The sequence below is a fragment of the Bos mutus genome, chromosome 3 (assembly GCF_027580195.1).
Source record: "Bos mutus isolate GX-2022 chromosome 3, NWIPB_WYAK_1.1, whole genome shotgun sequence".
Classification (NCBI taxonomy): domain Eukaryota; kingdom Metazoa; phylum Chordata; class Mammalia; order Artiodactyla; family Bovidae; genus Bos; species Bos mutus.
In genome coordinates this window covers 92,248,813-92,270,555 of record NC_091619.1, presented here as the reverse complement: position 1 = coordinate 92,270,555, position 21,743 = coordinate 92,248,813, and the positions used below count along the sequence as shown (strand labels likewise).

The 21,743-nt window shown below is 43.0% G+C and overlaps 1 protein-coding gene across 1 annotated transcript in view; it reads right to left on the bottom strand.

Annotated features, from left to right (window-relative positions):
- Window positions 1–21,743, bottom strand: part of RAB3B (RAB3B, member RAS oncogene family) — a 78,930-nt gene that overhangs the window by 13,318 nt on the left and 43,869 nt on the right. Inside the window, exons 3-4 of the mRNA XM_070368072.1 lie at window positions 18,781–18,899; window positions 15,828–15,952 (exon numbers count right to left, since the gene is read on the bottom strand). Coding sequence (XP_070224173.1) covers window positions 15,828–15,952; window positions 18,781–18,899 — 244 coding nt within the window. The remainder of the gene's footprint in view (window positions 1–15,827; window positions 15,953–18,780; window positions 18,900–21,743) is intronic.

The window sequence follows — 21,743 nt, the reverse complement described above, 5'->3', positions numbered from 1 at the left end:
CCCTGCCTCTCCTCATTTCTTCATCTTTCTCCCTTTCACTTTCCTTTTTTCTTTTTTTCTGCTCATATCTTTTTCTTACTTTACAAGTCTCTTTGGCCTCCTTTGCTTTTATCTGACTACCACAGTATCTAAATCTGGGCAAGTCACTTTATCTTTCTGAATCACTTAACCTCTCTGAGCCTCAGACTCCTCATTTGTCAAATAGGAATAATCACAGCATCTTCCTGCTGAGAGCAGTTGGGAGGATGAAGCCAGACGATGGATAAATTGCTGTACAAAGTTGCTTGTTACAATGACAGCTTCTTTCTGCTCTTCTTTCATCTGCTCCTTTTACCTCCACTTCACCGCTTTCTCCCTCTTATCATCTTCTCATACACACAGGAGGGGGGTCTTTTTCCTCCTCCCTCTTTCTCCCTAATATCTCATTGTCCACAGAGAGGGCTGAAGCCCCCAGGCACAAACAGGGGTCCTCTTGCCCAGGCCATCCAGCCTGAAGGCACTCACAATTACACTAGCTCACCTCTGGTGGACAGCCTCTTCTGGGGCCCACTTCCCGACCTGAGAAAGGCAAGCTGTAGAAGTTCCTGCTAATTGTGGACGAGACAAAGAAGGAAGTGGCCGCTGGCTTGTTATCCACAGGCTGTTGAAACTCAGCCGGCTTTAGAGACTCTTCAGCATGTAGCCTGTCCTTAATGGATATCATAAAAATTGACTTTCTGGCCTTTGACTGGTTTGTTACAAGTGATACTGTTTAGGGAAGCAGGCAGTGTATGTTGCTTGCCTAGGAAAGGGGGAAATAGGTAAAGAAGTAAATAGGCTTAAATCATCAATGTGGATGAAGATGGGGACACAGGTCAAGGCCAGGGGCACTGATCCCTTCTGAGGAATTGGCACCAAGGGGAGGACATGCTCACTGCACAAGAGGGCAGTGGGTAAGAAAGCCAGGAGTCAGAAAGCCTGGGTTTGAACAGTCTCTGTCAGCCACCAGCTGTGTGACCTCAGGCAAGTTGCCTAATTTCTCCCAGCCTCTGTTTCTTCATCTGTGGAATAGGTAAATATGACCTGCCTCATAGAGTGGGAATAAGGTTTAAATGCACAAAAGGATGTGAAGTGATTGGCATGTGAAATCCATGGCAATTCCCTTTCTCTTATCTTCCTAGCCCATCTGAGTCCTAGCTTCCCTGCCCCTCCATCATTCACCAGGGCCTTTGGAGGAAAGCCTCTTTTTTCTTCATCATTTAGGGCTGATCGACAAACCAGGTCTTTACTGAACGTTGACTTTGTGCCATATCTTGCACTGAGTGCCAGGGACAAAAGAAGACCAAATCTAATTATGGAGAAAAGACACACTAATCAGAGTATCAGTCCCTCACGTGTGCATAGTCCTTAATGATTCACAAATACAAATTTTAAAAAACTTTGTGATGGAAGTGGGGCAAGGCAAGGGTTATCATTTGTAATTTACAGATAGGAAAACTGAGGCTCAGGGACGGAGCATAAGCCAGGGCTCTTGTTGCTTATCCCCCTTTGTCTCACTCTCGGTTGGGACAGTGACAAACACATTATAACCCAGGTAGAGCAAACTAGAGGTTGTGCAGGAATGCATCTGAGGGAGAGAACAGAAGGGGAGGAGATGGGGAATAAGGTTCCAAAAGTTAAGAGAGAGGGGAGACTTAAAGGTCAGAACCGAACAAAACTTATGCTTTGAACTTATGCTAATGAACTTATGCTTTAAGCCTTAGCTTGGATATGGCTTCTTCATCCTCTGTGCTTCTTCTGCCACAGCACAACTTACCCTGCACAGTGGAAGTCCATCTGACAAGGAGCTCCCCAAGCAGGGATCACGTCATTTATCCGAGCTCCAGCACTAGCCAGAGGAGTACGGGCTTGCTAAGTGTTAACTGAATGAATGGACAGATGGATGAAGGGGACAGGAATGAGCATGGAGGGTGTGGCTAGGGGGCTGTGGATGGTGAAGGTCATGAGAACTCATCTCAACAAACAGGACAAATCCTGTGCTGGGCACTGGGGACACTGATGTGAATCAAATGCAGTTCCCACTGTTGAGGAGCTCCTAGTCTAGTGTGGAAGATAGACATATAGACAGTGTTGGAAAGGCAGGTAGTGAGGGCACTGTCAGGAGCACAGGAGGCACCTATCTAAGCCTGGGGCCCAAGGAAAGCTTCTTGGAAAAGCTGATTCCTAAGCATATATCAGCTACATAAAGCTATGTGGTGGTAGCGGGGTGGGGGGGTGCTTCCCTGGTGGTCCAATGGTTAATAATCCTCCTGCCAATGCAGGGGACATGGGTTCCATCCCTGGTCTGGGAAGATTCCACATGCCTCAGAGCAGCTAAGCCCATGGGCCACAACTACTGAGCCAGCGTTCTAGAGCCTGTGCTCTGCAAAAAGAGAAGCCACGGCAATGAGAAGCCACGCACCACAATGAAGAGCAGACCCAGTTCAGCAATGAAGACCCAGCACAGCCAAAAATAAAGAAATAAATCTTAAAAAAAAAAAAAAAAAAGACACATAGTATGAGTGTAAGTGTGAGCACACACACACATATAGAACACTAGGCCCAGGAAACAGCATAAACACATATAAGGGGGCAGAAAACAGCCTTTATTATCCCAGAATGCCCAGAGCAGTTTATCATTAGAGCAGAAAGCTCAAATTGGTGAGATAAGAGGCCGTAAGCAACCAAACACAGAGAGTATGTATGTCATGCCAAAGAGCTGTCATCACTGTCCTCTCAAAGGTGCCCAAGGTAGGAGACCTCTGATTCAAGTAAGCGGCACATCACCCTAGCCAGCTCGTGGGTCTCTTTTGCTATCAGAACAACCTCAAATGCACCTCCAACCAATTACTGTCAGACTACTGGAAGGCTCTTCATTAGTAGGCCAAGATGGTAACCTTTTCCTCAGGTTCATTAGTGAGGAGTCTCAGGAGCTGAGAATCTGCAGAGCTCAGGAAGATGACAACCAATTAATCAGACTAGCCCCCAGTCCTTTCCTCCCTCTAATTGGCTTCAGAACAATGGAATTTCTGCTGCCTTTAACAGGGCCCAATTCTTAACTGAGTCTTAGAAAATTCCCACCCCCAAAATGCTCCTGTTTATCCATCCTGTCCAAAGGCATCTGTCATAGCCCCACAAGCTCCACTGACTCTGGCCACATTGCCTGCTTCTGAATGTGACCTCAGAATTCTTTTCAGAAACTCACAATAAACTAAACTCACCTCTCCTCATCGTGACACTGCCGCAGAACATTTCTCCCCTACTTTTACATTCAAATCCCTTCTCTAGCCGGCTCTGGTACCTCCTCATCTCCATCTTGTATTATATTAATCTGCAACTCAAGCCCCTCTAGTCACTGATGACTTTGGCAAATGACTCGTCGTCTTCCTTTCCACCCAGGCATGTACTCACTGTCACGAACGTAGGCTTTCAGGTGCACAATCCACCCCAATACCCTGGCTGTTAATTTCTTAACCATCTCATTTCCAACAAAATTATCTTCCGTTTTGCTTATGCTGTGTCACTGTCCTTATAACTTGAGCTATTTTGAATTAGATTTGTGTGCTAAGTCATGTCCAAATCTTTGTGACCCCATGGACTGCAGGCAGGTCAGGAAGCAACAGTTAGAACTGGACATGGAACAACAGACTGGTTCCAAATAGGAAAAGGAGTACATCAAGGCTGTATATTGTCACCCTGCTTATTTAACTTATATGCAGAGTACATCATGAGAAACGCTGGGCTGGAAGAAGCACAAGCTGGAATCAAGATTGCTGGGAGAAATCTCAATAACCTCAGATATGCAGATGACACCACCCTTATGGCAGAAAGTGAAGAGGAACTAAAAAGCCTCTTGATGAAAGGGAAAGAGGAGAGTGAAAAAGTTGGCTTAAAGCTCAACATTCAGAAAACTAAGATCATGGCATCTGGTCCCATCGCTTCATGGGAAATAGATGGGGAAACAGTGGAAACAGTGTCAGACTTTATTTTGGGGGGCTCCAAAATCACTGCAGATGGTGATTGCACCCATGAAATTAAAAGACACTTACTCCTTGGAAGGAAAGTTATGATCAACCTAGATGGCATATTCAAAAGCAGAGACATTACTTTGCCAACAAAGGTCCGTCTAGTCAAGGCTATGGTTTTTCCAGTGGTCATGTATGGATGTGAGAGTTGGACTGTGAAGAAAGCTGAGCACCGAAGAATTGATGCTTTTGAACTGTGGTGTTGGAGAAGACTCTTGAGAGTCCCTTGGACTGCAAGGAGATCCAACCAGTCCATTCTAAAGGAGATCAGTCCTGGGTGTTCTTTGGAAGGACTGATGCTAAAGCTGAAACTCCAGTACCTTGGCCACCTCATGTGAAGAGTTGACTCATTGGAAAAGACTCTGTTGCTGGAAGGGATTGGGGGCAGGAGGACAAGGGGACAACAGAGGATGAGATGGCTGGATGGCATCACCGACTCGATGGACATGAGTTTGAGTGAACTCCAGGAGTAGGTGATGGACAGGGAGGCCTGCTGCAATTCATGGGGTCGCAAAGAATCAGACACGACTGAGCGACTGATCTGAACTGGACTGCAGCATGCCAGGTCTCCTTCTCTCACCATGTCCCAGAGTTTGCCCTAGTTCATGTCCATTGAATTGGTGATGCTATGCAAACATCTCATCCTCTGCCGCCTTCTCCTCCTTTTGCCTTCAATCCTTCCCAGCATCAGGGTCTTTTCCAATGAGTCAGTTCTTCGCATCAGGTGGCCAAAGTACTGGAGCTTCAGCTTCAGCATCAGTCCTTCCAAAGAGTATTCAGGGTTGATTTCCTTTAGGATTGACTGACTTGATCTCCTTGGTGTCCAAAGGACTTTGAAGAGTCTTGTCAAGAACCACAATTCGAAAACATCAATTCCTCAGCGTTCAGTCCAACTCTCACATCCGTACGTGACTATTGGAAAGGCCATAGCTTTGACTATACAGACATTTGTTGGCAAAGTGATGTCTTTGCTTTTCTATACACTGTTTAGGTTTGTCTAGATTTGTGTTACTAGAGCTCAGAGAGGTCTAATTAATCCAGTATCCACCCTTCACCTTATTAGGTTAACACCCAAGATTCTGCATGGCTCAGCCTCTGCCCACTTCCTCAGCCTCATCTCCCTGACTCACACCATGCTCCAGAAACAACACTTTCTTATTTGGTGCTGTTACTCATGCTACTACTTTCTAGCTCTTACTCCTGATCCTCTTTATTACTCATGTGTGGAATCCCTGATTCCAAATTGCCTTTCCTTTCTCTTCCCACCCCATCTCCACCACTGGGAACTCAGGACATACAATGTATTTTTCCCCTAGACCCCCATGGCACCTGACATGATTGTTTCAGTCAGATTCCCTCAGGAAAATATGAACTATTTTCAACATTTAAACAGAGGGAAATGGTTATATGGATGACAGAAGAACTAAGAGGCCAAACAGAATAGTGAAGAAACCCAGATATTATCAACAGTTGGGGCGGGGTTGAGGGGAGGGATCTATTAATGGGACCAAAGGAAGTTAAAACCATGGGAGCAGGAGTCGGAGAAGAAGAGCAGCCCCTCCTGGAGGAGCCAGGCAAAGGGTACGGGAGACACACATGTAGGTTTTTCCCCTTTTCAACATGCCAATTACTTGCCTGTGTCTCTCCTTGGCTAAACCAAGCCAGAAGCCACTATCAAAGGAGCCTGGAAAACACAGCCTTTGGGCAGTTTCAAGAGAGAGAGACAGAGAAGAAGGGTGAGGAACGACAGCAATCAAGCTAAGGACTGGCACAGGATGTTGAGTGTATCTCTCTACTATTTGGTTTCCCTGATCAATGAGCACCTTGAGGGCAGGAAACCTATCCACCTCTATGTCACCAGGGTCCATCATATGTTCAGCGATGGTGGCAGACTGTTCAATGTCCTCCCTATAGAAGATTTTATTTTCCCACCCACTGCCAAGCAGCTTGCAGTGCCTCCTTGTGGGAGGAATGTATTTCCTTCATCCATCAACATCAGATTTCATCATGTAACTTGCTTTGGACAATGAATGTGGGTATTCTGAGTGCCAGTGGAAGCTTTGAACGTCTTTGTGTGGCGTGGGCCTCCCAGATTGGATCTCAGAGTTGCATGACATGGACAGAGTTGCAGCTGACTTGCAACTGGCATATAATGTGAGTGGGAAATCAACTTTTATTATCTAAGCTCCTGACTTGGGTTGTTACCACATACCATTATGTTGTCGTAATCTAAAGAATTCTCACCAACATTATGACTGAGGGTGGAAATACCAAGAGAAACTATGTCAGGCTTTTGCAAAAACACCACTGGGTGATGATACAATGGGAGCATTAGGATTTTGACTCTGAAGGCTAAGTTTTGAGTATTGGACCTGCCACCTATGACCTGTATGGCTTAGAAAAGTTACATAATCTTCAAGTTAAAATAAAAAAAAAGACATGGAGGTGTGGCACAGCTCATTGTGTGCAAGAAAACATAAGTGGTCAGCTTCTTTAGTGTAATGGAGTTGAATACAATGCTGCCTTCCAGGCTAGGGGTGAGGGTAAGAGTCACAAGAGACTTGCTGTGAAAACACATTGTGAATCACAAGTCATTACACCAAAGTTAGTTGTTCTCAGTATCAAGTAGGTCTTTCTCTGCAACCAGGCTGAGTGATGCAAGGTTTCAGTTCATCCCAATCCAAAAAACATTTATTGAGCACCTAAAACTGAAAGAGGCCATCTTGATGCATATAATATAAAGGTAGACAAAATAACATAATACACCCTGATGCATCTATCACTCAAATTTAATACATATCAATATTTCCTCCAAAAAGGGGCCATGTACAAGGGTCTGTGGGCACTGAGTGATGAGTCAGGAATTGTGTGAATTGAAATCATGGAATCAGAGGGATAGAGCTGAACAGATCTTTCCACTCAGTTAATCCAAATCCACTGTTTTTCAAAAGGGCAAACTGAGATCCAGAAACAGGAAATAAGATGCTCAAGGTCACACAGTAAACTAGTGGCAGAAGCAGGATAAAACCCTCAGTCTCCAAACACGTAGGCTAGTACTTTTCCCTCCATGCTTCACTACAGTGAGCATTTATACGTATGTTTCAAAACCACATTTTGAACAGATGTTGCAGTGAAAAAGAAAAAAAGAAGAATGGGTTTTTCATTTGCCTTTCCTGAGAACAAAAAAGATAAAAAAAAAAAAGTGGGCAGGCCTGAACATTCCTAGGTTTTTACTTTAACTGCTCCTAACTCTATGAAACAAGAGAAGACTCTACACATGGACATCACCAGATGGTCAACACTGAAATCAGATTCATTATATTCTTTGCAGCCAAAGATGGAGAAGCTTTATACAGTCAGCAAAACCAAGACCAGGAGCTGACTGTGGCTCAGATCATGAACTCCTTATTGCCAAATTCAGACTTAAATTGAAGAAGGTAGGGAAAACCACTAGACCATTCAGGTATAACCTAAATCAAATCCCTTACAATTATACAGTGGAAATGAGAACAGATTTAAGGGACTAGATCTGATAGACAGAGTGCATGATGAACTATGGACAGAGGTTCGTGACACTGTACAGGAGACAGGGTGCAAGACCATCCCCATGGAAAAGAAATGCAAAAAAGCAAAATGGCTGTCTGAGGAAGCCTTACAAATAGCTGTGAAAAGGAGAGAAGTGAAAAGCAAAGGAGAAAAGGAAAGATATACCCATTTGAAGGCAGAGTTCCAAAGAACAGCAAGGAGATATAAGAAAGCCTTCCTCAGTGATCAGTGCAAAGAAATAGAGGAAAACAATAGAATGAGAAAGACTGGAGATCTCTTCAAGAAAATTAGAGATACCAAGGGAACATTTCATGCAAATGGGCTCAATAAAGGACAGAAATGGTATGGACCTAACAGAAGCAGAAGATATTAAGAAAAGGTGGCAAGAATACACAGAAGAACTGTACAAAAAAGATCTTCATGACCCAGATAATCCCAATGGTGTGATCTCACCTAGAGCCAGATAACCTGGAATGTGAAGTCAAGTGGGCCTTAGGAAGCATCACTACGAACAAAGCTAGTGGAGGCAATGGAATTCCAGTTGAGCTATTTCAAATCCTAAAAGATGATGCTGTGAAAGTGCTGCACTCAATATGCCAGCAAATTTGGAAAACTCAGCAGTGGCCACAGGACTGGAAAAGGTCAGTTTTCATTCCAATCCCAAAGAAAGGCAATGCCATAGAATGCTCAAACTACCACACAATTGCACTCATCTTACATGCTAGCAAAGTAATGCTCAAAATTCTCCAAGCCAGGCTTCAACAGTATGTGAACTGTGAACTTCCAGATGTTCAAGCTGGTTTTAAAAAAGGCAGAGGAATCAGAGATCGAATTGCCTACATCCGCTGGATCATTAAAAAAAGCAAGAGAGTTCCAGAAAAACATCTATTTCTGCTTTATTGACTATGCCAAAGCTGTTGACTGTGTGGGTCACAACAAACTCTCGAAAATTCTGAAAGAGATGGAAATACCAGACCACCTGACCTGCCTCCTGAGAAATCTGTATGCAGGTCAGGAAGCAACAGTTAGAACTGGACATGGAACAACAGACTGGTTCCAGATAGGAAAAGGAGTTCGTCAAGGCTGTATATTGTCACCCTGCTTATTTAACTTATATGCAGAGTACATCATGAGAAACGCTGGACTGGAAGAAACACAAGCTGGAATCAAGATTGCAGGGAGAAATCTCAATAACCTCAGATATGCAGATGACACCACCCTTATGGCAGAAAGTGAAGAGGAACTAAAAAGCCTCTTGATGAACATGAAAGAAGAGAGTGAAAAAGTTGGCTTAAAACTCAACATTCAGAAAACTAAGATCACGGCATCTGGTCCCATCACTTCATGGTAAATAGAGGGGGAAACAATGGAAACAGTGAGAGACTTTATTTGGGGGGGCTTCAAAATCATTGCAGATGATGACTACAGCCATGAAATTAAAAGATGCTTGCTCCTTGGAAGAAGAGTTTGACCAATCTAGACAGCATATTCAAAAGCAGAGACATTACTTGGCCAACAAAGGTCCATCTAGTCAAGGCTATGGTTTTCCAGTAGTCATGTATGGATGTGAGAGTTGGACTATAAAGAAAGCTGAACGGTGAAGAATTGATGCTTTTGAACTGTGCTATTGGAGAAGACTCTTGAGAGTCTCTTGGACAGCAAGGAGATCCAACCAGTCCATCCTAAAGGAAATCAGTCCTGAATATTCATTGGAAGGACTGATGCTGAAACTGAAACTCCAATACTTTGACCACCTGATACGAAGAACTGACTCATTTGAAAAGACCCTGATGCTGGGAAAGATTGAAGGCGGGAGGAGAAGGGGATGGACGACAGAGGATGAGATGGACATGTGTTTGAGTAGACTCCAGGAACTGGACAGGGAGGCCTGGCATGCTGTACTCCATGGGGTCACAAAGAGCTGGACACAACTGAGTGACTGAACTGAACTGACTTATGGTCCATCAATAGAGAATCCACCTGCCAATGCAGGGGACACTAGTTCGAACCCAGAAAGATCCCACATGCCTTGGGGCAACTAAGCCCATGTTCCACAACTACTGAGCCAGCTCTCTAGAGCCTGCGCTCCACTGTAAGAGAAGCTACTGCAATTAGAAGCCCATAAACAGCAACAAAGGGTTATTTACCCCCTTCTCATTGCAACTAGAGAAAGCTCACGTGCAGCAATGAAGACCCAGCACAGTCAAAAATAAAAATTAAAAGACGCTTACTCCTTGGAAGGAAAATTATGACCAACCTAGATAGCATGTTCAAAAGCAGAGACAATACTTCGCCAACAAAGGTTCGTCTAGTCAAGGCTATTTCCTGTGGTCATGTACGGATGTGAGAGTTGGACTGTGAAGAAGGCTGAGCGCTGAAGAATTGATGCTTTTGAACTGTGGTGTTGGAGAAGACTCTTGAGAGTCCCTTGGACTGCAAGGAGATCCAACCAGTCCATTCTGAAGGAGATCAGCCCTGGGATTTCTTTGGAAGGAATGATGCTAAAGCTGAAACTCCAGTACTTTGGCCACCTCATGCGAAGAGTTGACTCATTGGAAAAGACTCTGATGCTGGGAGGGATTGGGGGCAGGAGGAGAAGGGGACGACAGAGGATGAGATGGCTGGATGGTATCACTGACTCGATGGACGTGAGTCTGGGTGAACTCTGGGAGTTGGTGATGGACAGGGAAGCCTGGCGTGCTGCGATTCATGGGGTCGCAAAGAGTCGGACACGACTGAGCGACTGAACTGAAACCACATTAGGGCTGGTCTTGGTGTGGAACACTCCTCTCCCAATCTCCCAGCCCCCCAACTCTTTGCCTAACTAATATTTTTCTGATCCTTTTGTTCTCAGCTTAAGTGTTACTTTCTCAGAAGACTTTGACTCTCCAGTCTAAAATTAGGTCTCTCTTTTTAACTTTCTTCATATCACTTGTGGTGGACTTACCTTACTTTTAGTGGAAGCCCATAGCTCAGTTGGTAAAGAATCCGCCTGCAATGCAGGAGACCCCGGTTGATTCTTGGGTAGGAAAGATCCCTTGGAGAAGGGATAGGCTACCCACTCCAGTATTCTTGGGCTTCCCTTGTGGCTCAGCTGGTAAAGAATCCACCTGCAGTGTGGGAGACCTGGGTTCGATCTCTGGATTGGGAAGATCCCCTGGAGAAGGGAAAGGCCACCCACTCCAGTATTCTGGCCTGAAGAATTCCAAGGACTATACAGTCTACGGGGTTGCAAAGAGTCAGACACGACTGAGCAACTTTCACTTCACTACCTTACTTTTATCTGTCCACCATTCCTTCTTTTATGGAACTGCTACTTTAAACAACTGTGGTGGAACTATAGGTTATAATACTTGCCTCCCCCAGCCACTGAAACAGGCATGTGACTCACAGGTGTCCAATCATAGTCTTCCCTGAGATTAATATATGGTGGTTGGGAGCAAGAATCCTCTTTTGCAGAAGTTGGAGGATATAAATCTGGAGCTGCCATCATTTATCTTATTCCCCATTCAGAGTCTGACTACAGAAAGAGGCTGAAGGGATGTGCAAAGTTGAGAAATACAGACCCAGTTGAGTCCTGTGACTAGTGGACTTCCCAGCTACATAAGCTAATACATTCTTTTTTAAAATTAAAGCTAGGTTGATTTGAGATTTTATCACTTGCCATAATGAGAGTCCTAAGTCATACAGAACATATCACAGTTTTAAACAGTATTATTGAGATATAATTTCCATACCATACAATTTACCCATTTACAAATTTTTAATTATATATTTACTTGTATGATTATTTGTTTAATGTCTCTTTTCCCCATTAGTTCCATGATAGTAAGAATCACACCTAAGTGCCAAGATACAACCTGTCTCAGAGTATATGCTCAATAAGTATTTTTCAATGTATAAATGTATGAGTGAATGAGTATCCTGTGCTGGATGGTTGGGATAATGAAAACAATTAGACGTAACCCCGACTACTGCTGAGGTGTAGTGTGAAACAGACATGTAAATAGCTGAGTTCTGGTAAGCAGTAGAGAAAAGCTCAGGAAGTTCAGTAGGACTGAGATGGGTTACCTTGACCTACACAAATCTAACCAATTCATTAATGCCCTCTTTAAGTGTCTTCCTAAACTCTGTACTAAGAATTAATCTCACTTCTGTCTTTCTACATAAATTAGATAGATCTTTATTGGCTCTGTGTGTGTGTGTATATATATGTGTGCACGCGTGTGCACTAAATCACTTAAGTTGTATCCGATTCTTTGTGACCCCATGGACTGATTGTAGCCTGCCAGGTTCTGCTGTCCATGGGATTTCCCAGGCAAGAATACTGGAGTGGGTTGCCATTTCCTCCTCCAGAAGATCTTCCTGACCCAGGGATCAAACTGGCGTCTCCTGCATTGCAGGCGAATTCTTTGTTGCTGAACCACCGGGGAAGCCCCTTTATTGGCTCTGCTGCTGCTAAGTCAGGTCAGAAATGCATAATCTTAAGCAAGAACTTCATGAACCTATGCTGAACTTGACCTATCTTGAAGAGTTATGTTGAGAATTAAAAGAGATAATTAACACAAAGCATTTCATAGACTGCCTGGCTCAATATATATTATCTATTATTATAATATTTGCTGTATAGTGAGGTTAAGTGGTCAAAAGTGCTGCTCTGGAGCCAGAATTCTGACTCTACCTGTTACTAGCTATGTGATCTTAAACAAGTTACTCAACTTTTCTGTGCCTCAGTTTTCTCATCTCTACAAGAAATGTACCTAAATTAAATTAGGTACTTTTAAATTAAATGAGCATTACTTTAAAACACTTAGAATAGGGCCTGGCACATGGTAAATACCTAATAAATGTTTAACGAACTCACCTTTTAAAAACATTAGTCATAATGACTTGGTATGCTGGCTATATTTTTTCCTAATATAAAATTAACTCACCTTTTAAAAACAGTCTTGTTTAACCTTAAAGGGCTTGAGATGCTAATTATATTTTTTCCTAATATACACCAAAATATATACATAAAATCATCTTGAACACCCAGTGACATGAATCTCTTAATTGGGGAAGCGCTAATCTAGACTCACACAACCCAATGAATTTTGGTTCCCTAAATACACAGGGCTGTTCCTCGCCTTTGCCAGTGTTATTCCCCCTGCCTGGATTGTCCTTGCCTTTCTTCCTCACTTGACTGCTCCTAATTATCTCCAAGGCCTAATTTGGAGTCAGGGAGCCTGACTCCTCCAGCTCTGTTTTCCTTGCAAATCAGGGACTTCCCTGGTGGTCCAGTGGTTAAGAATCCACTAGCCAATGCAGGGGACAGGGATTCAATCCATGCTTCAGGAATATTCCACGTGCTGCAGGGCAACTAAGCCTGTGCACCACAGCTACTGAGCCCAAGCACCCTAGAGCCCATGCTCAGCAGCAAGAGAAGCCATCACAATGAGAAGCTCAGCATCACAACTAGAGAAAGCCCAAGCACAGCAACAAAGACCCAGTGCAGCCAAAAATAAAATAAATTTAAAAAATATTTTAAAGACTTTCAAAGCAGACATAGAGACATAGAAGTAGAGAACAAATGCATGGATACCAAGGGGGAAGGGAAGGTAGTAGGAAGAACTGGGAGATAAAGATTGACACATATACACTATTGATGTTGTTCAGTCGCTAAGTCGTGTCTGACTCTTTTCGACCTCATGGACTGCAGCATGCCACACTTCCCCGTTCTTCACTATTTCCCGGAGTTTGCTCAAATTCATCTAACCATCTGCTGCCCTCTTCTCCTTTTGCCTTCACTATTTCACAGCATCAGGGTCTTTTTCAATGAGTTATCTCTTGATACGACACATAAAATGGATAACTAATGAGGACATACTGTATAGCACAAGGAACTCCCTTGTAATGTACTGTGGTGACCTGAATGGGAAGGAAATTCAAAAGGGAGGAGACAATATGTGTATGTATGGCAGATTCATTTTGCTGTACAGTAGAAAATAGCACAACATTGTAAAGCAAACTGTACTCAAATCAATATTAATTAAAAAAAAGACTCAGCATGGGCTTCACGTTCTCTGACCCAAACTGAATAGATGCCTCCTCTGTGTCCACAGCCCCTGGCGCATCCTTCTATCACAGCACTGATCACCTGGCTTATCACAGTTTCTGTCTCAGACCAGGGAACATAGCCTATTTTGCAGCACAGTACTTGGCATGGAGTAGGAGCTCAGAAAGTCATAATTAGAATGAAGTAAAATGAAGTAGCCAAATACTTGACTCCATAAAATTTTAATCAAAATATATTTTTACAGTGTTTACTCACTGCCAGACCATATGCCAGGCACTATGGGTATAAAGATAAACAAGACAGATAAGGAAACAAGTGCACCCAAGGGAGATGGGTACTGTGACTGTTGCATGCATAGGGTACTCTAAGTGGGGGAACCAAGAAAAGAGCTGGGGGAGGTGTGTTTTGAAAGTTGAGTGAGGGTTCAACAGCTAGATAAGAGTGGGAGATGGGGGATAAAAAAGAGCCTTTCAAACAGAAATGGCAATGTTGGTCCAGGGAAAGTGCAGGGCATCTCACAGACAGCAGGCTGAAGGCATAAGATAGCCAGAGGTCACCCATGTGTGGGCTTCGCCACGTGCTTACTGTCCTGTGAACCATGGGAATGGGTATAGACACATTCTATGGGCCCTGAGGACACCTGTGATGGGGTAAGAACCATCAAGAGCCAAATGGCCCACCCTCCCTATTTATTAAGCACCTTCAGTGTGCTGATTTCTATTCCAGGCCACACTGGAGAATAGGAGAGGGAAGAAAGAAGTATACGACGCTCCGCTATACATGTCCTCATAATATACATAATACAAATATATACAACACAAATTCACACTTGTATATTACACAATTTATCCACCTACCAGCCCAAATATCTGAACTTCAAAAACTGGCAGAGAATATAACTTTAAACTCCCTTCTCCTTAATACTTACAGCACTGAGGTTGTGAGAAATACTTAGGGAGACGGCTAAAAGCTAAGCAGTACATGTATTCTTCTAAAAGAAGACTTATCTAAGGTGATCCTATATTAAACCCCAATAGGGAAAAGAAAAGAAAAGCTTCTCTTTTAAGCAGGTGTAGGTAGGTGTCCCACTGTGTGGCCACTAAGACACACCTGAGACACCTGGGTGTCAATGGAGCACAAGGATCAAGGTGCATTAACCTTGCAAAAAGAGCATCATTGAGCAGCATGTTTAATCTACATTGTCTCGTGACTTCATACAGTCACCTTTGCTGTGAATTGTATTTTGGTGACAAAACATCAGTTTACACTGACAGAAACTGTAAGACACAGCCTACGATATACAGTGTTGTAGTTGCTATACAGGATGCTTAATATTAAGAACATCATCACACTCAACATATAGAGTCTGTTCTACAGTTGCCAGGCTTCCCAAGTGGTTCAGTGGTAAAGAATCTGCCTGCCAATGCAAGAGACACAAGAGACGTGGTTCAATCCCTGGGTTGGGAAGATCCCCTGGAGAAGGAAATGGCAACCCACTCCAGTATTCTTGCCTGGAAAATTCCATGGAGAGAGGAGCCTGGCAGGCTACGGTCCATGGGATCACAAAGAGTCAGATACAATTGAGCATACACACACTCAGTCTACAGTTGTCAGTGGAGAGCAGTGCTTCTCTGGAATAATGGGTTTGTTTTTATCTTAAAGACCATCTCTGAACCATGTAACTGATTATGTTTCCCTCTTTGCAATGGTTGCTAGGAAGCTCAAAGTGACTATTTCAGTCCAGCTCTTGCACATGCCCCAAACTTACAAAATATAGTTATCTCACCCCTGGCCTTCTCTTATGTTCTCCTACCCTTGCCTTCTTTCCCTTTGCTCCAATTGTCTCATTTTTTGGTTGATATACTATGACAATGTTATAAGATACCTCAAATACTTTGTGGAAGGAACTGGTTTAAAAAAAAGATTTCATATATTTAAATTTTATTTATACATCCAGTGTAACAAAATATACATGTATCATAAATAATGCATTACCTAGAATTCATTAGCATGAAGCCCACATGTATATGCCCTAAATATGAAACAACACACACAGAGCACATATGCACATAATTCAGGGTCACAGCACATCCTTAATGTCCCAAATACAAACACACACTTATTCCCTCCATTTGCCCCACTCCAGTGCACACATGCACCCACATGTGTCATGCACATACCAAGCTGCTCTGCGAGGAGCCGGCCCTTCTCAGTGGGAACAACCCTCTCTTCCTCCATATCACACTTGTTCCCCACCAGGATGACCTGGGCATTGTCCCAGGAGTAGGTCTTTATCTGAGTAGCCCTAAAGAGAGACAGGAAGAGGACTGTGTTACCGACACCCTCCTAGGCCAGAAAGGACCCCAAGAAGCTCACAGAAGCCCCTTCAACAAGGTTGCAATCCCACAAGCCATATGTTCAGGCCAATAAAAAAACCTTTTCTCGACAAGTTTTTGAAAGTGAGCATGTATTATTTCTATAATGAGAAATAAACTTTTAAATAGAGGAAATAAAACCAGACCTTTATATAGAGCATACATTTTTTGGGAAGCAGTCCCAAACACCTCAACACCTCACAGGTAGGAACAGTTACCCCCTCTTTGGTTTCCCTACACCTTTACTGTGGCATCTGTTATTACATTTGGCTGGATTTATCTGTCTCTCCTTGAGGGCAGAGATAGGTTTATTCTTTTGTATATATAATTTTATTTAGGTATTTATTTTTTATTCTTGGCTGTACTGGGTCTTTGTTGCTATGCCAGCTTGTCTCTAGTTGCAGCGAGTGGGGGCTACTCTTCAGTCCCCTGCACAGGCGTCTCGTTGTCGTGACTTCTCTTGTTGCAGAGCACAGGCTCTAGAGAGTGCAGGCTTCAGGAGTTGCAGCACATGGGCTCAGTAGTTGTAGCTCCCGGGCTCTAGAGCACAGGTTCAGTATGGGGCATGAGCTTTGTTGCTCCACAGCATGTGGGATCTTCCCAGACCCGGGATCAAACCCATGTCTCCTGCAATGGCAGGCGGATTCTTCTGCACTGAGCCACCAGGGAAGCCCCATCTTTGTAGTACCAGCCCCCCGAGCATAGAGCACAGAGAAGTCAGTGAATGTCTGATGAAGGAAGAAGCCAGCAAATAGTTAATCCTGAAGCAGATCTAAATAAACTCTGATCCTATCCTGATACTGACATTCAATCTAACTCAACCTTAACTGCAGACTGGACCAACTACCAACCCTGCTCCTCAAGCTGATTTCACTACCCATCTTCTCTTTAAGGGTGAAAAGCCACTTCATCAATGGATGGAATTCACTCAACCACCATTTGTGCTGAAACTACAGAGAGCCAGGTTCTGTGCTGGGCACTGAGGTTTAGATGGCAGATGGGTGCTAGGCTGGGACCAAGTTTCCCAGAGGCAAAACTGAAGGTCAGAGCTTGGAAAAGACAGATAGTCTTTAGCCTCAAGGCAGGGACCTGAAGCCAACTCCCTGTGCCTTCTGTGCCACTCTTCTGTCATCTTCCTCCCTCCTCCCACCTCCATCCACTCTCAGCTCCTAGATTAGCAACTTAGGTTATTCTTGGAGGAATCGTCACCAGGTGTTAAAGTCACTGTGTTCCTGAGGCAGGATGAACAGGGACTGATGGAGAAAGGGAAGGAGGTCAAGGCTGGCAGGGAATGGGCAGTGTGGAGATACTTAAAGAAAGAGCTAATCTCTTCATGATGGGAGGTGAGGATGGAAGGAGATAGAGAGAAGGTAGAAGGGAGGAGGAGGGAAAAGTCATGACTGGAGGGAAGGGAGAGAATAAGAAAGGGGAATAAACAGAAGGAAAAAGGTATAATGAGAGAGGAAGAGAAAAAAGAGGGAGGAAAGGAGAAAAAAAGGAAGGTGGAGAAAAGGAGTTGTTAAAAGGAAACAGGGAGAAAGGAGGAAGAAGGGGATGACCAAGAGGCTGAGAAGGAGAACACATGTGTGACAGGCATGTGGGTGGCACCCTAGACTGCTGTTCAGAACTGGGAAGTGGGGGTAGGCAGCCTGAAAGGTCACTCCCAGCTCAAGGCTCCAAGGAATCAATGGCGCCTCACATAGTCATGGCAACTGTTCCTTGGCAGAAGCGAAGTCTTCAAAGGGTAGCTGTTGGGCAAAAAAGAGCAGAAGACAAGCTTGGCACTGGCCAGCACTGCTGAGCTGTGCCCAGCCTGCTCTGCCTCTCTGACTGTGGATAAGAACCAGGCACAGATTCTCCATCTTCCACATTCTTATCCTCTCCACTGAATAGGGACACCCAGTCCTGGCCTTCCCTCTTCACCTCTCCTTCTCTTCATGCTCCCTTCTCCTTGTGAGTAATTTTCCAGGGAGAAAGAAGTAAATCAGCAGTCTCCAACCTTTTTGGCACCAGAGACTGGTTTGATGGAGGCAGTTTTTCCAGGATCGGGGTTAGGGGGGTTTAGTTCAGGCAGTAAGGCAAGAGATGGGGATGTGGCCTGGGGGGTTGGGGGCCCCTGATATAAGTTGCTCAGAGGCTATACCTCTAGGGAATTGTGTCAGATTCTATTGTATATTGAACTGTTATGAACTTGACCCCCACCCCCCAGCCAAGGGATACACTTTATAGGAAAACAATATGTGGATTAATTTAGTACTCTGTCCAGAATGATTTTTCCTAAAACACTAATCTGAACCTGTTGTTTCCCAGTTCAAATGTCCTCACTTACAAATAAAATCCAAATTCCCTACCCCAGCACATAAAATCCTTCATGACCTCTGTTCTTCTTACCCTCTCACCTACCTTCTTGCCTTTGCACATCTGTACTCTTTTTCTGCAACATTCTTATCCATTTGTCCCTCTGGCTAATTCTTGTCCATCTTCAAACTGTAGTATGTATGTCAGCAATTCCAGGACACATTCCCTAGCTCCCCAAGCTAGGTTTCTACGGCCCGGGTACCACTCTCATCACTGCACCTGTCCCAGGATACTGTCAGTGCCTGCTCACTGTTCTATCCTCTCTGCTCATCTGTGAACGTTGTGAAGACAGGAGCCACGTCTTATTCGTCTGGTTTTCCCTAACACATAGTGTAGGGCTTAGCACATGCTAGAGTTTCATGAACAATCTGATGAATGGATGAATGAATGACTCTCATACCAGTCTTGGACAGCATTGAAAGATTCCTCATTGGTGATGTCATACATCAGAATGAAGCCCATGGCTCCGCGGTAATAGGCTGTGGTGATGGTCCGGTATCGCTCCTGCCCAGCTGTGTCCTAGGTGGGAAAAGGAAGGAGTCAGCCTCACAGAAAGTCTGTTTTTGTTTCTAAAAAGTCCCTAGGACAATTAACTAATAATCCAAAGTATACTTAAGGAGCATCTATTATTTATCTTGTATTTGGTGACTATAATAAAATGGTTTTTGAAACATCATAGAAATGAGTAAGAAAATAATTAAAATCCCAGTAGAAAAATGAGCAGGAGGAAAGAACATTTCACAAAAGAACTGTAAATAGATAATTATTATATTAAAAGATTTTTCTTTGTTTTTAATTATAATTCCTGTTACAGACAAGGATGTAGTAAGATGTACAACCTTACACCTTGTTTCTGGGAATGGAACTTGGTTCAGTCTTTCTGGAAATCAATTTGGAAGTCCCAAGAGTATTAAAAATATTTGTACCCTTTGGCCTGGAAATTTTTCCTTCTAAAAACTTTTTTACAAAAATAGAAAATCAGACTAACAATATTTATGCACAAAAATTTTGGTTACAACTCTATTTAAACAGTGTAAAACTATCATTAACATATATCCAACTTTAGAATGGTTATGTGTTTATTTATATAAGATGGAACAATGCTTGTATGTGCAATGTAATGTCAGTTTCATAACGATATTTGCAGAGAAGAAAACTGGAAAGAAACACATCAGAAGGTTAATAGTGACTATCTCTGTAAGAAAGATAAGAATTATCAGGATTTTCATTTTCTTCAGGTATTTTTATTGTCTCTAATGCTAAACATGTATTATTTATACAAGGAGAAACAAACATTTTCACTAAAAAAAATATATGACTAAGACAATTCTTTATCTCAAGCAGCTCACAGTCTAGTTGCAAAGACAAACACAAACAAGCTAAGCCAAACCCCACAATAAAGCGTTAATGGAATATGCTGGGGTGCTTCACAATGTCCACAGAGTCCTCGTGTCAGGGACCAATCAGTCTTTTCTGTATCATTATAGTTTCAGATGTGTGATCCTGGAGCACATATAAAAGATTTCTTCATATATTACCTCATTTAAATTTTATAAAAAGTCTCTCAGAGGTAAGGATCAGTATTTACATTTTATAGTTGAGAATGCAAAACTGCAGAGAGGGTAAGTGACTTTCCAAGGACACAAAGCTGGTTAAAAAAAAAAAGCTATGTCTTAAATCTAGGGATTCTGATTCCAAGTCTGATGCACATATCATTATACCTCAGTCAATGAAACGTTTATCCACAGGCATTTACTGAACACTACCCGTAATGATATTAAAAACAAATAATGGGAACAAAAGAATTATAACATGCCATATTAGTACATATGTTGCATCTATTATCCACAAACTTTAGAAAAACCCTGTAAGGTACATATTATTACTCCCACTTTACAGTTGAGAAAACTGAGGTTCACAGAGATTGTCCATCAAATGTAAGAATCGGGATTCAAAACAAGTCTGTCTGTCTGATTCCTACACCTATTTCAGTATGTCACCTTGGCTATGAATCATAATTTGTGTGATACAGAAATGGAACAAGCATCACCCTTGCCCTCAGGAAAGCTCAGCAAAAGTATAGAGGTGGCTAAGACATACCACCAAACTCATAATTAGCAATGTCATCACTATCAAATAAGTGGTATAAAGAAAATGTGTCACACAATTCAGATAAAGTAGAAATATGGTGATTTAGGGTAGTTATGAAAGATGTCAAAGCAGAGATAGTGCACCAGTTAGGATAGACTGGGTTACTCAATAATAAGCAATCTCAAAATCTCAGCAGCTTCAATAACAAGGTTTTATCTTTCACTATTTTTACATATCCATTAAGAGTTGGCTGGGTGCTCTGCTCTTTGTCTGCTTCTTTCCAGGATAATGACTGACAGAGCAGCTATGAGAAGGAGAGAAAGTAGCTGAGTCATGTTTTGCCTCTTCCGTTTTTCTTGTTCACTGACCAAAGCAAGTCACACGCCCACACCCAAGAAAGCACAATCCTATAAAACGCCCAGGAGGAGAATGGGAAATGTGGTAGATGGCACAACCACTCCCACGGATGGGATCTCTGCAAGTCCGGCAGCATTACCTAAAGATGCGGTTACTTGGTAATAGAAGGAAGACAACAGGGATTTTCCTAAATAAGAATTTTCCAAGCAGAGAAGTGAAGGAAAGGTATTTTTGCGTAAGGAAGAGTTTTTTCCCATGACTACTCCAGAAGAACTTAAGGAATTGTGGGAAATGAGTAGGCAATGAAACTAGAAAGAGCTTTGAAGGCAATGCTACAGAATTTGAATTTGATCTTTTTAGAATCAAAGATTTTGAGGTACGATATTAACATGATTTTATCTGAACTTTAGAAAGATCGCTTTGACTGTGATGTGGAGAACAAACTGGAGGAAGTAGACATGGGAAGCAGGCAGGCTGGTTGGTGAGATCTTTGCAATGGCTCTGTTCAGTTCAGTTCAGTTGCTCAGTCGTGTCCGACTCGCTCAGGTGAGACCTAAGAAGTATTTGAACTAGAGTGGTAGCAGTGGGGATGCAGTAGAAATAGATTCAACAAGTATTTAAGGGGTGACTTACAGACATGGCAAACAAATCAGTTATTTTTCTGGCAGGGCTCAGCTTCTTCATGTCCTGTGCAATTCAGCTCTGACCCAGACTTGCACATTACTCAGCAAAACAAAGTCTGCATTTAACACATCCACCATCCTTGAAGAGCATTTGAGTCACCATCTCCTGTTTGTTGAGCATGGTTTGGGGGTGTCTTACTCTTTACTTCAAGCAGCTTATCAGAGTATTGCTTCTGACCACATACAGTACTTCTCCCTAAGAGTTCTGGCAAATAGAATTGTATCCAGCTCA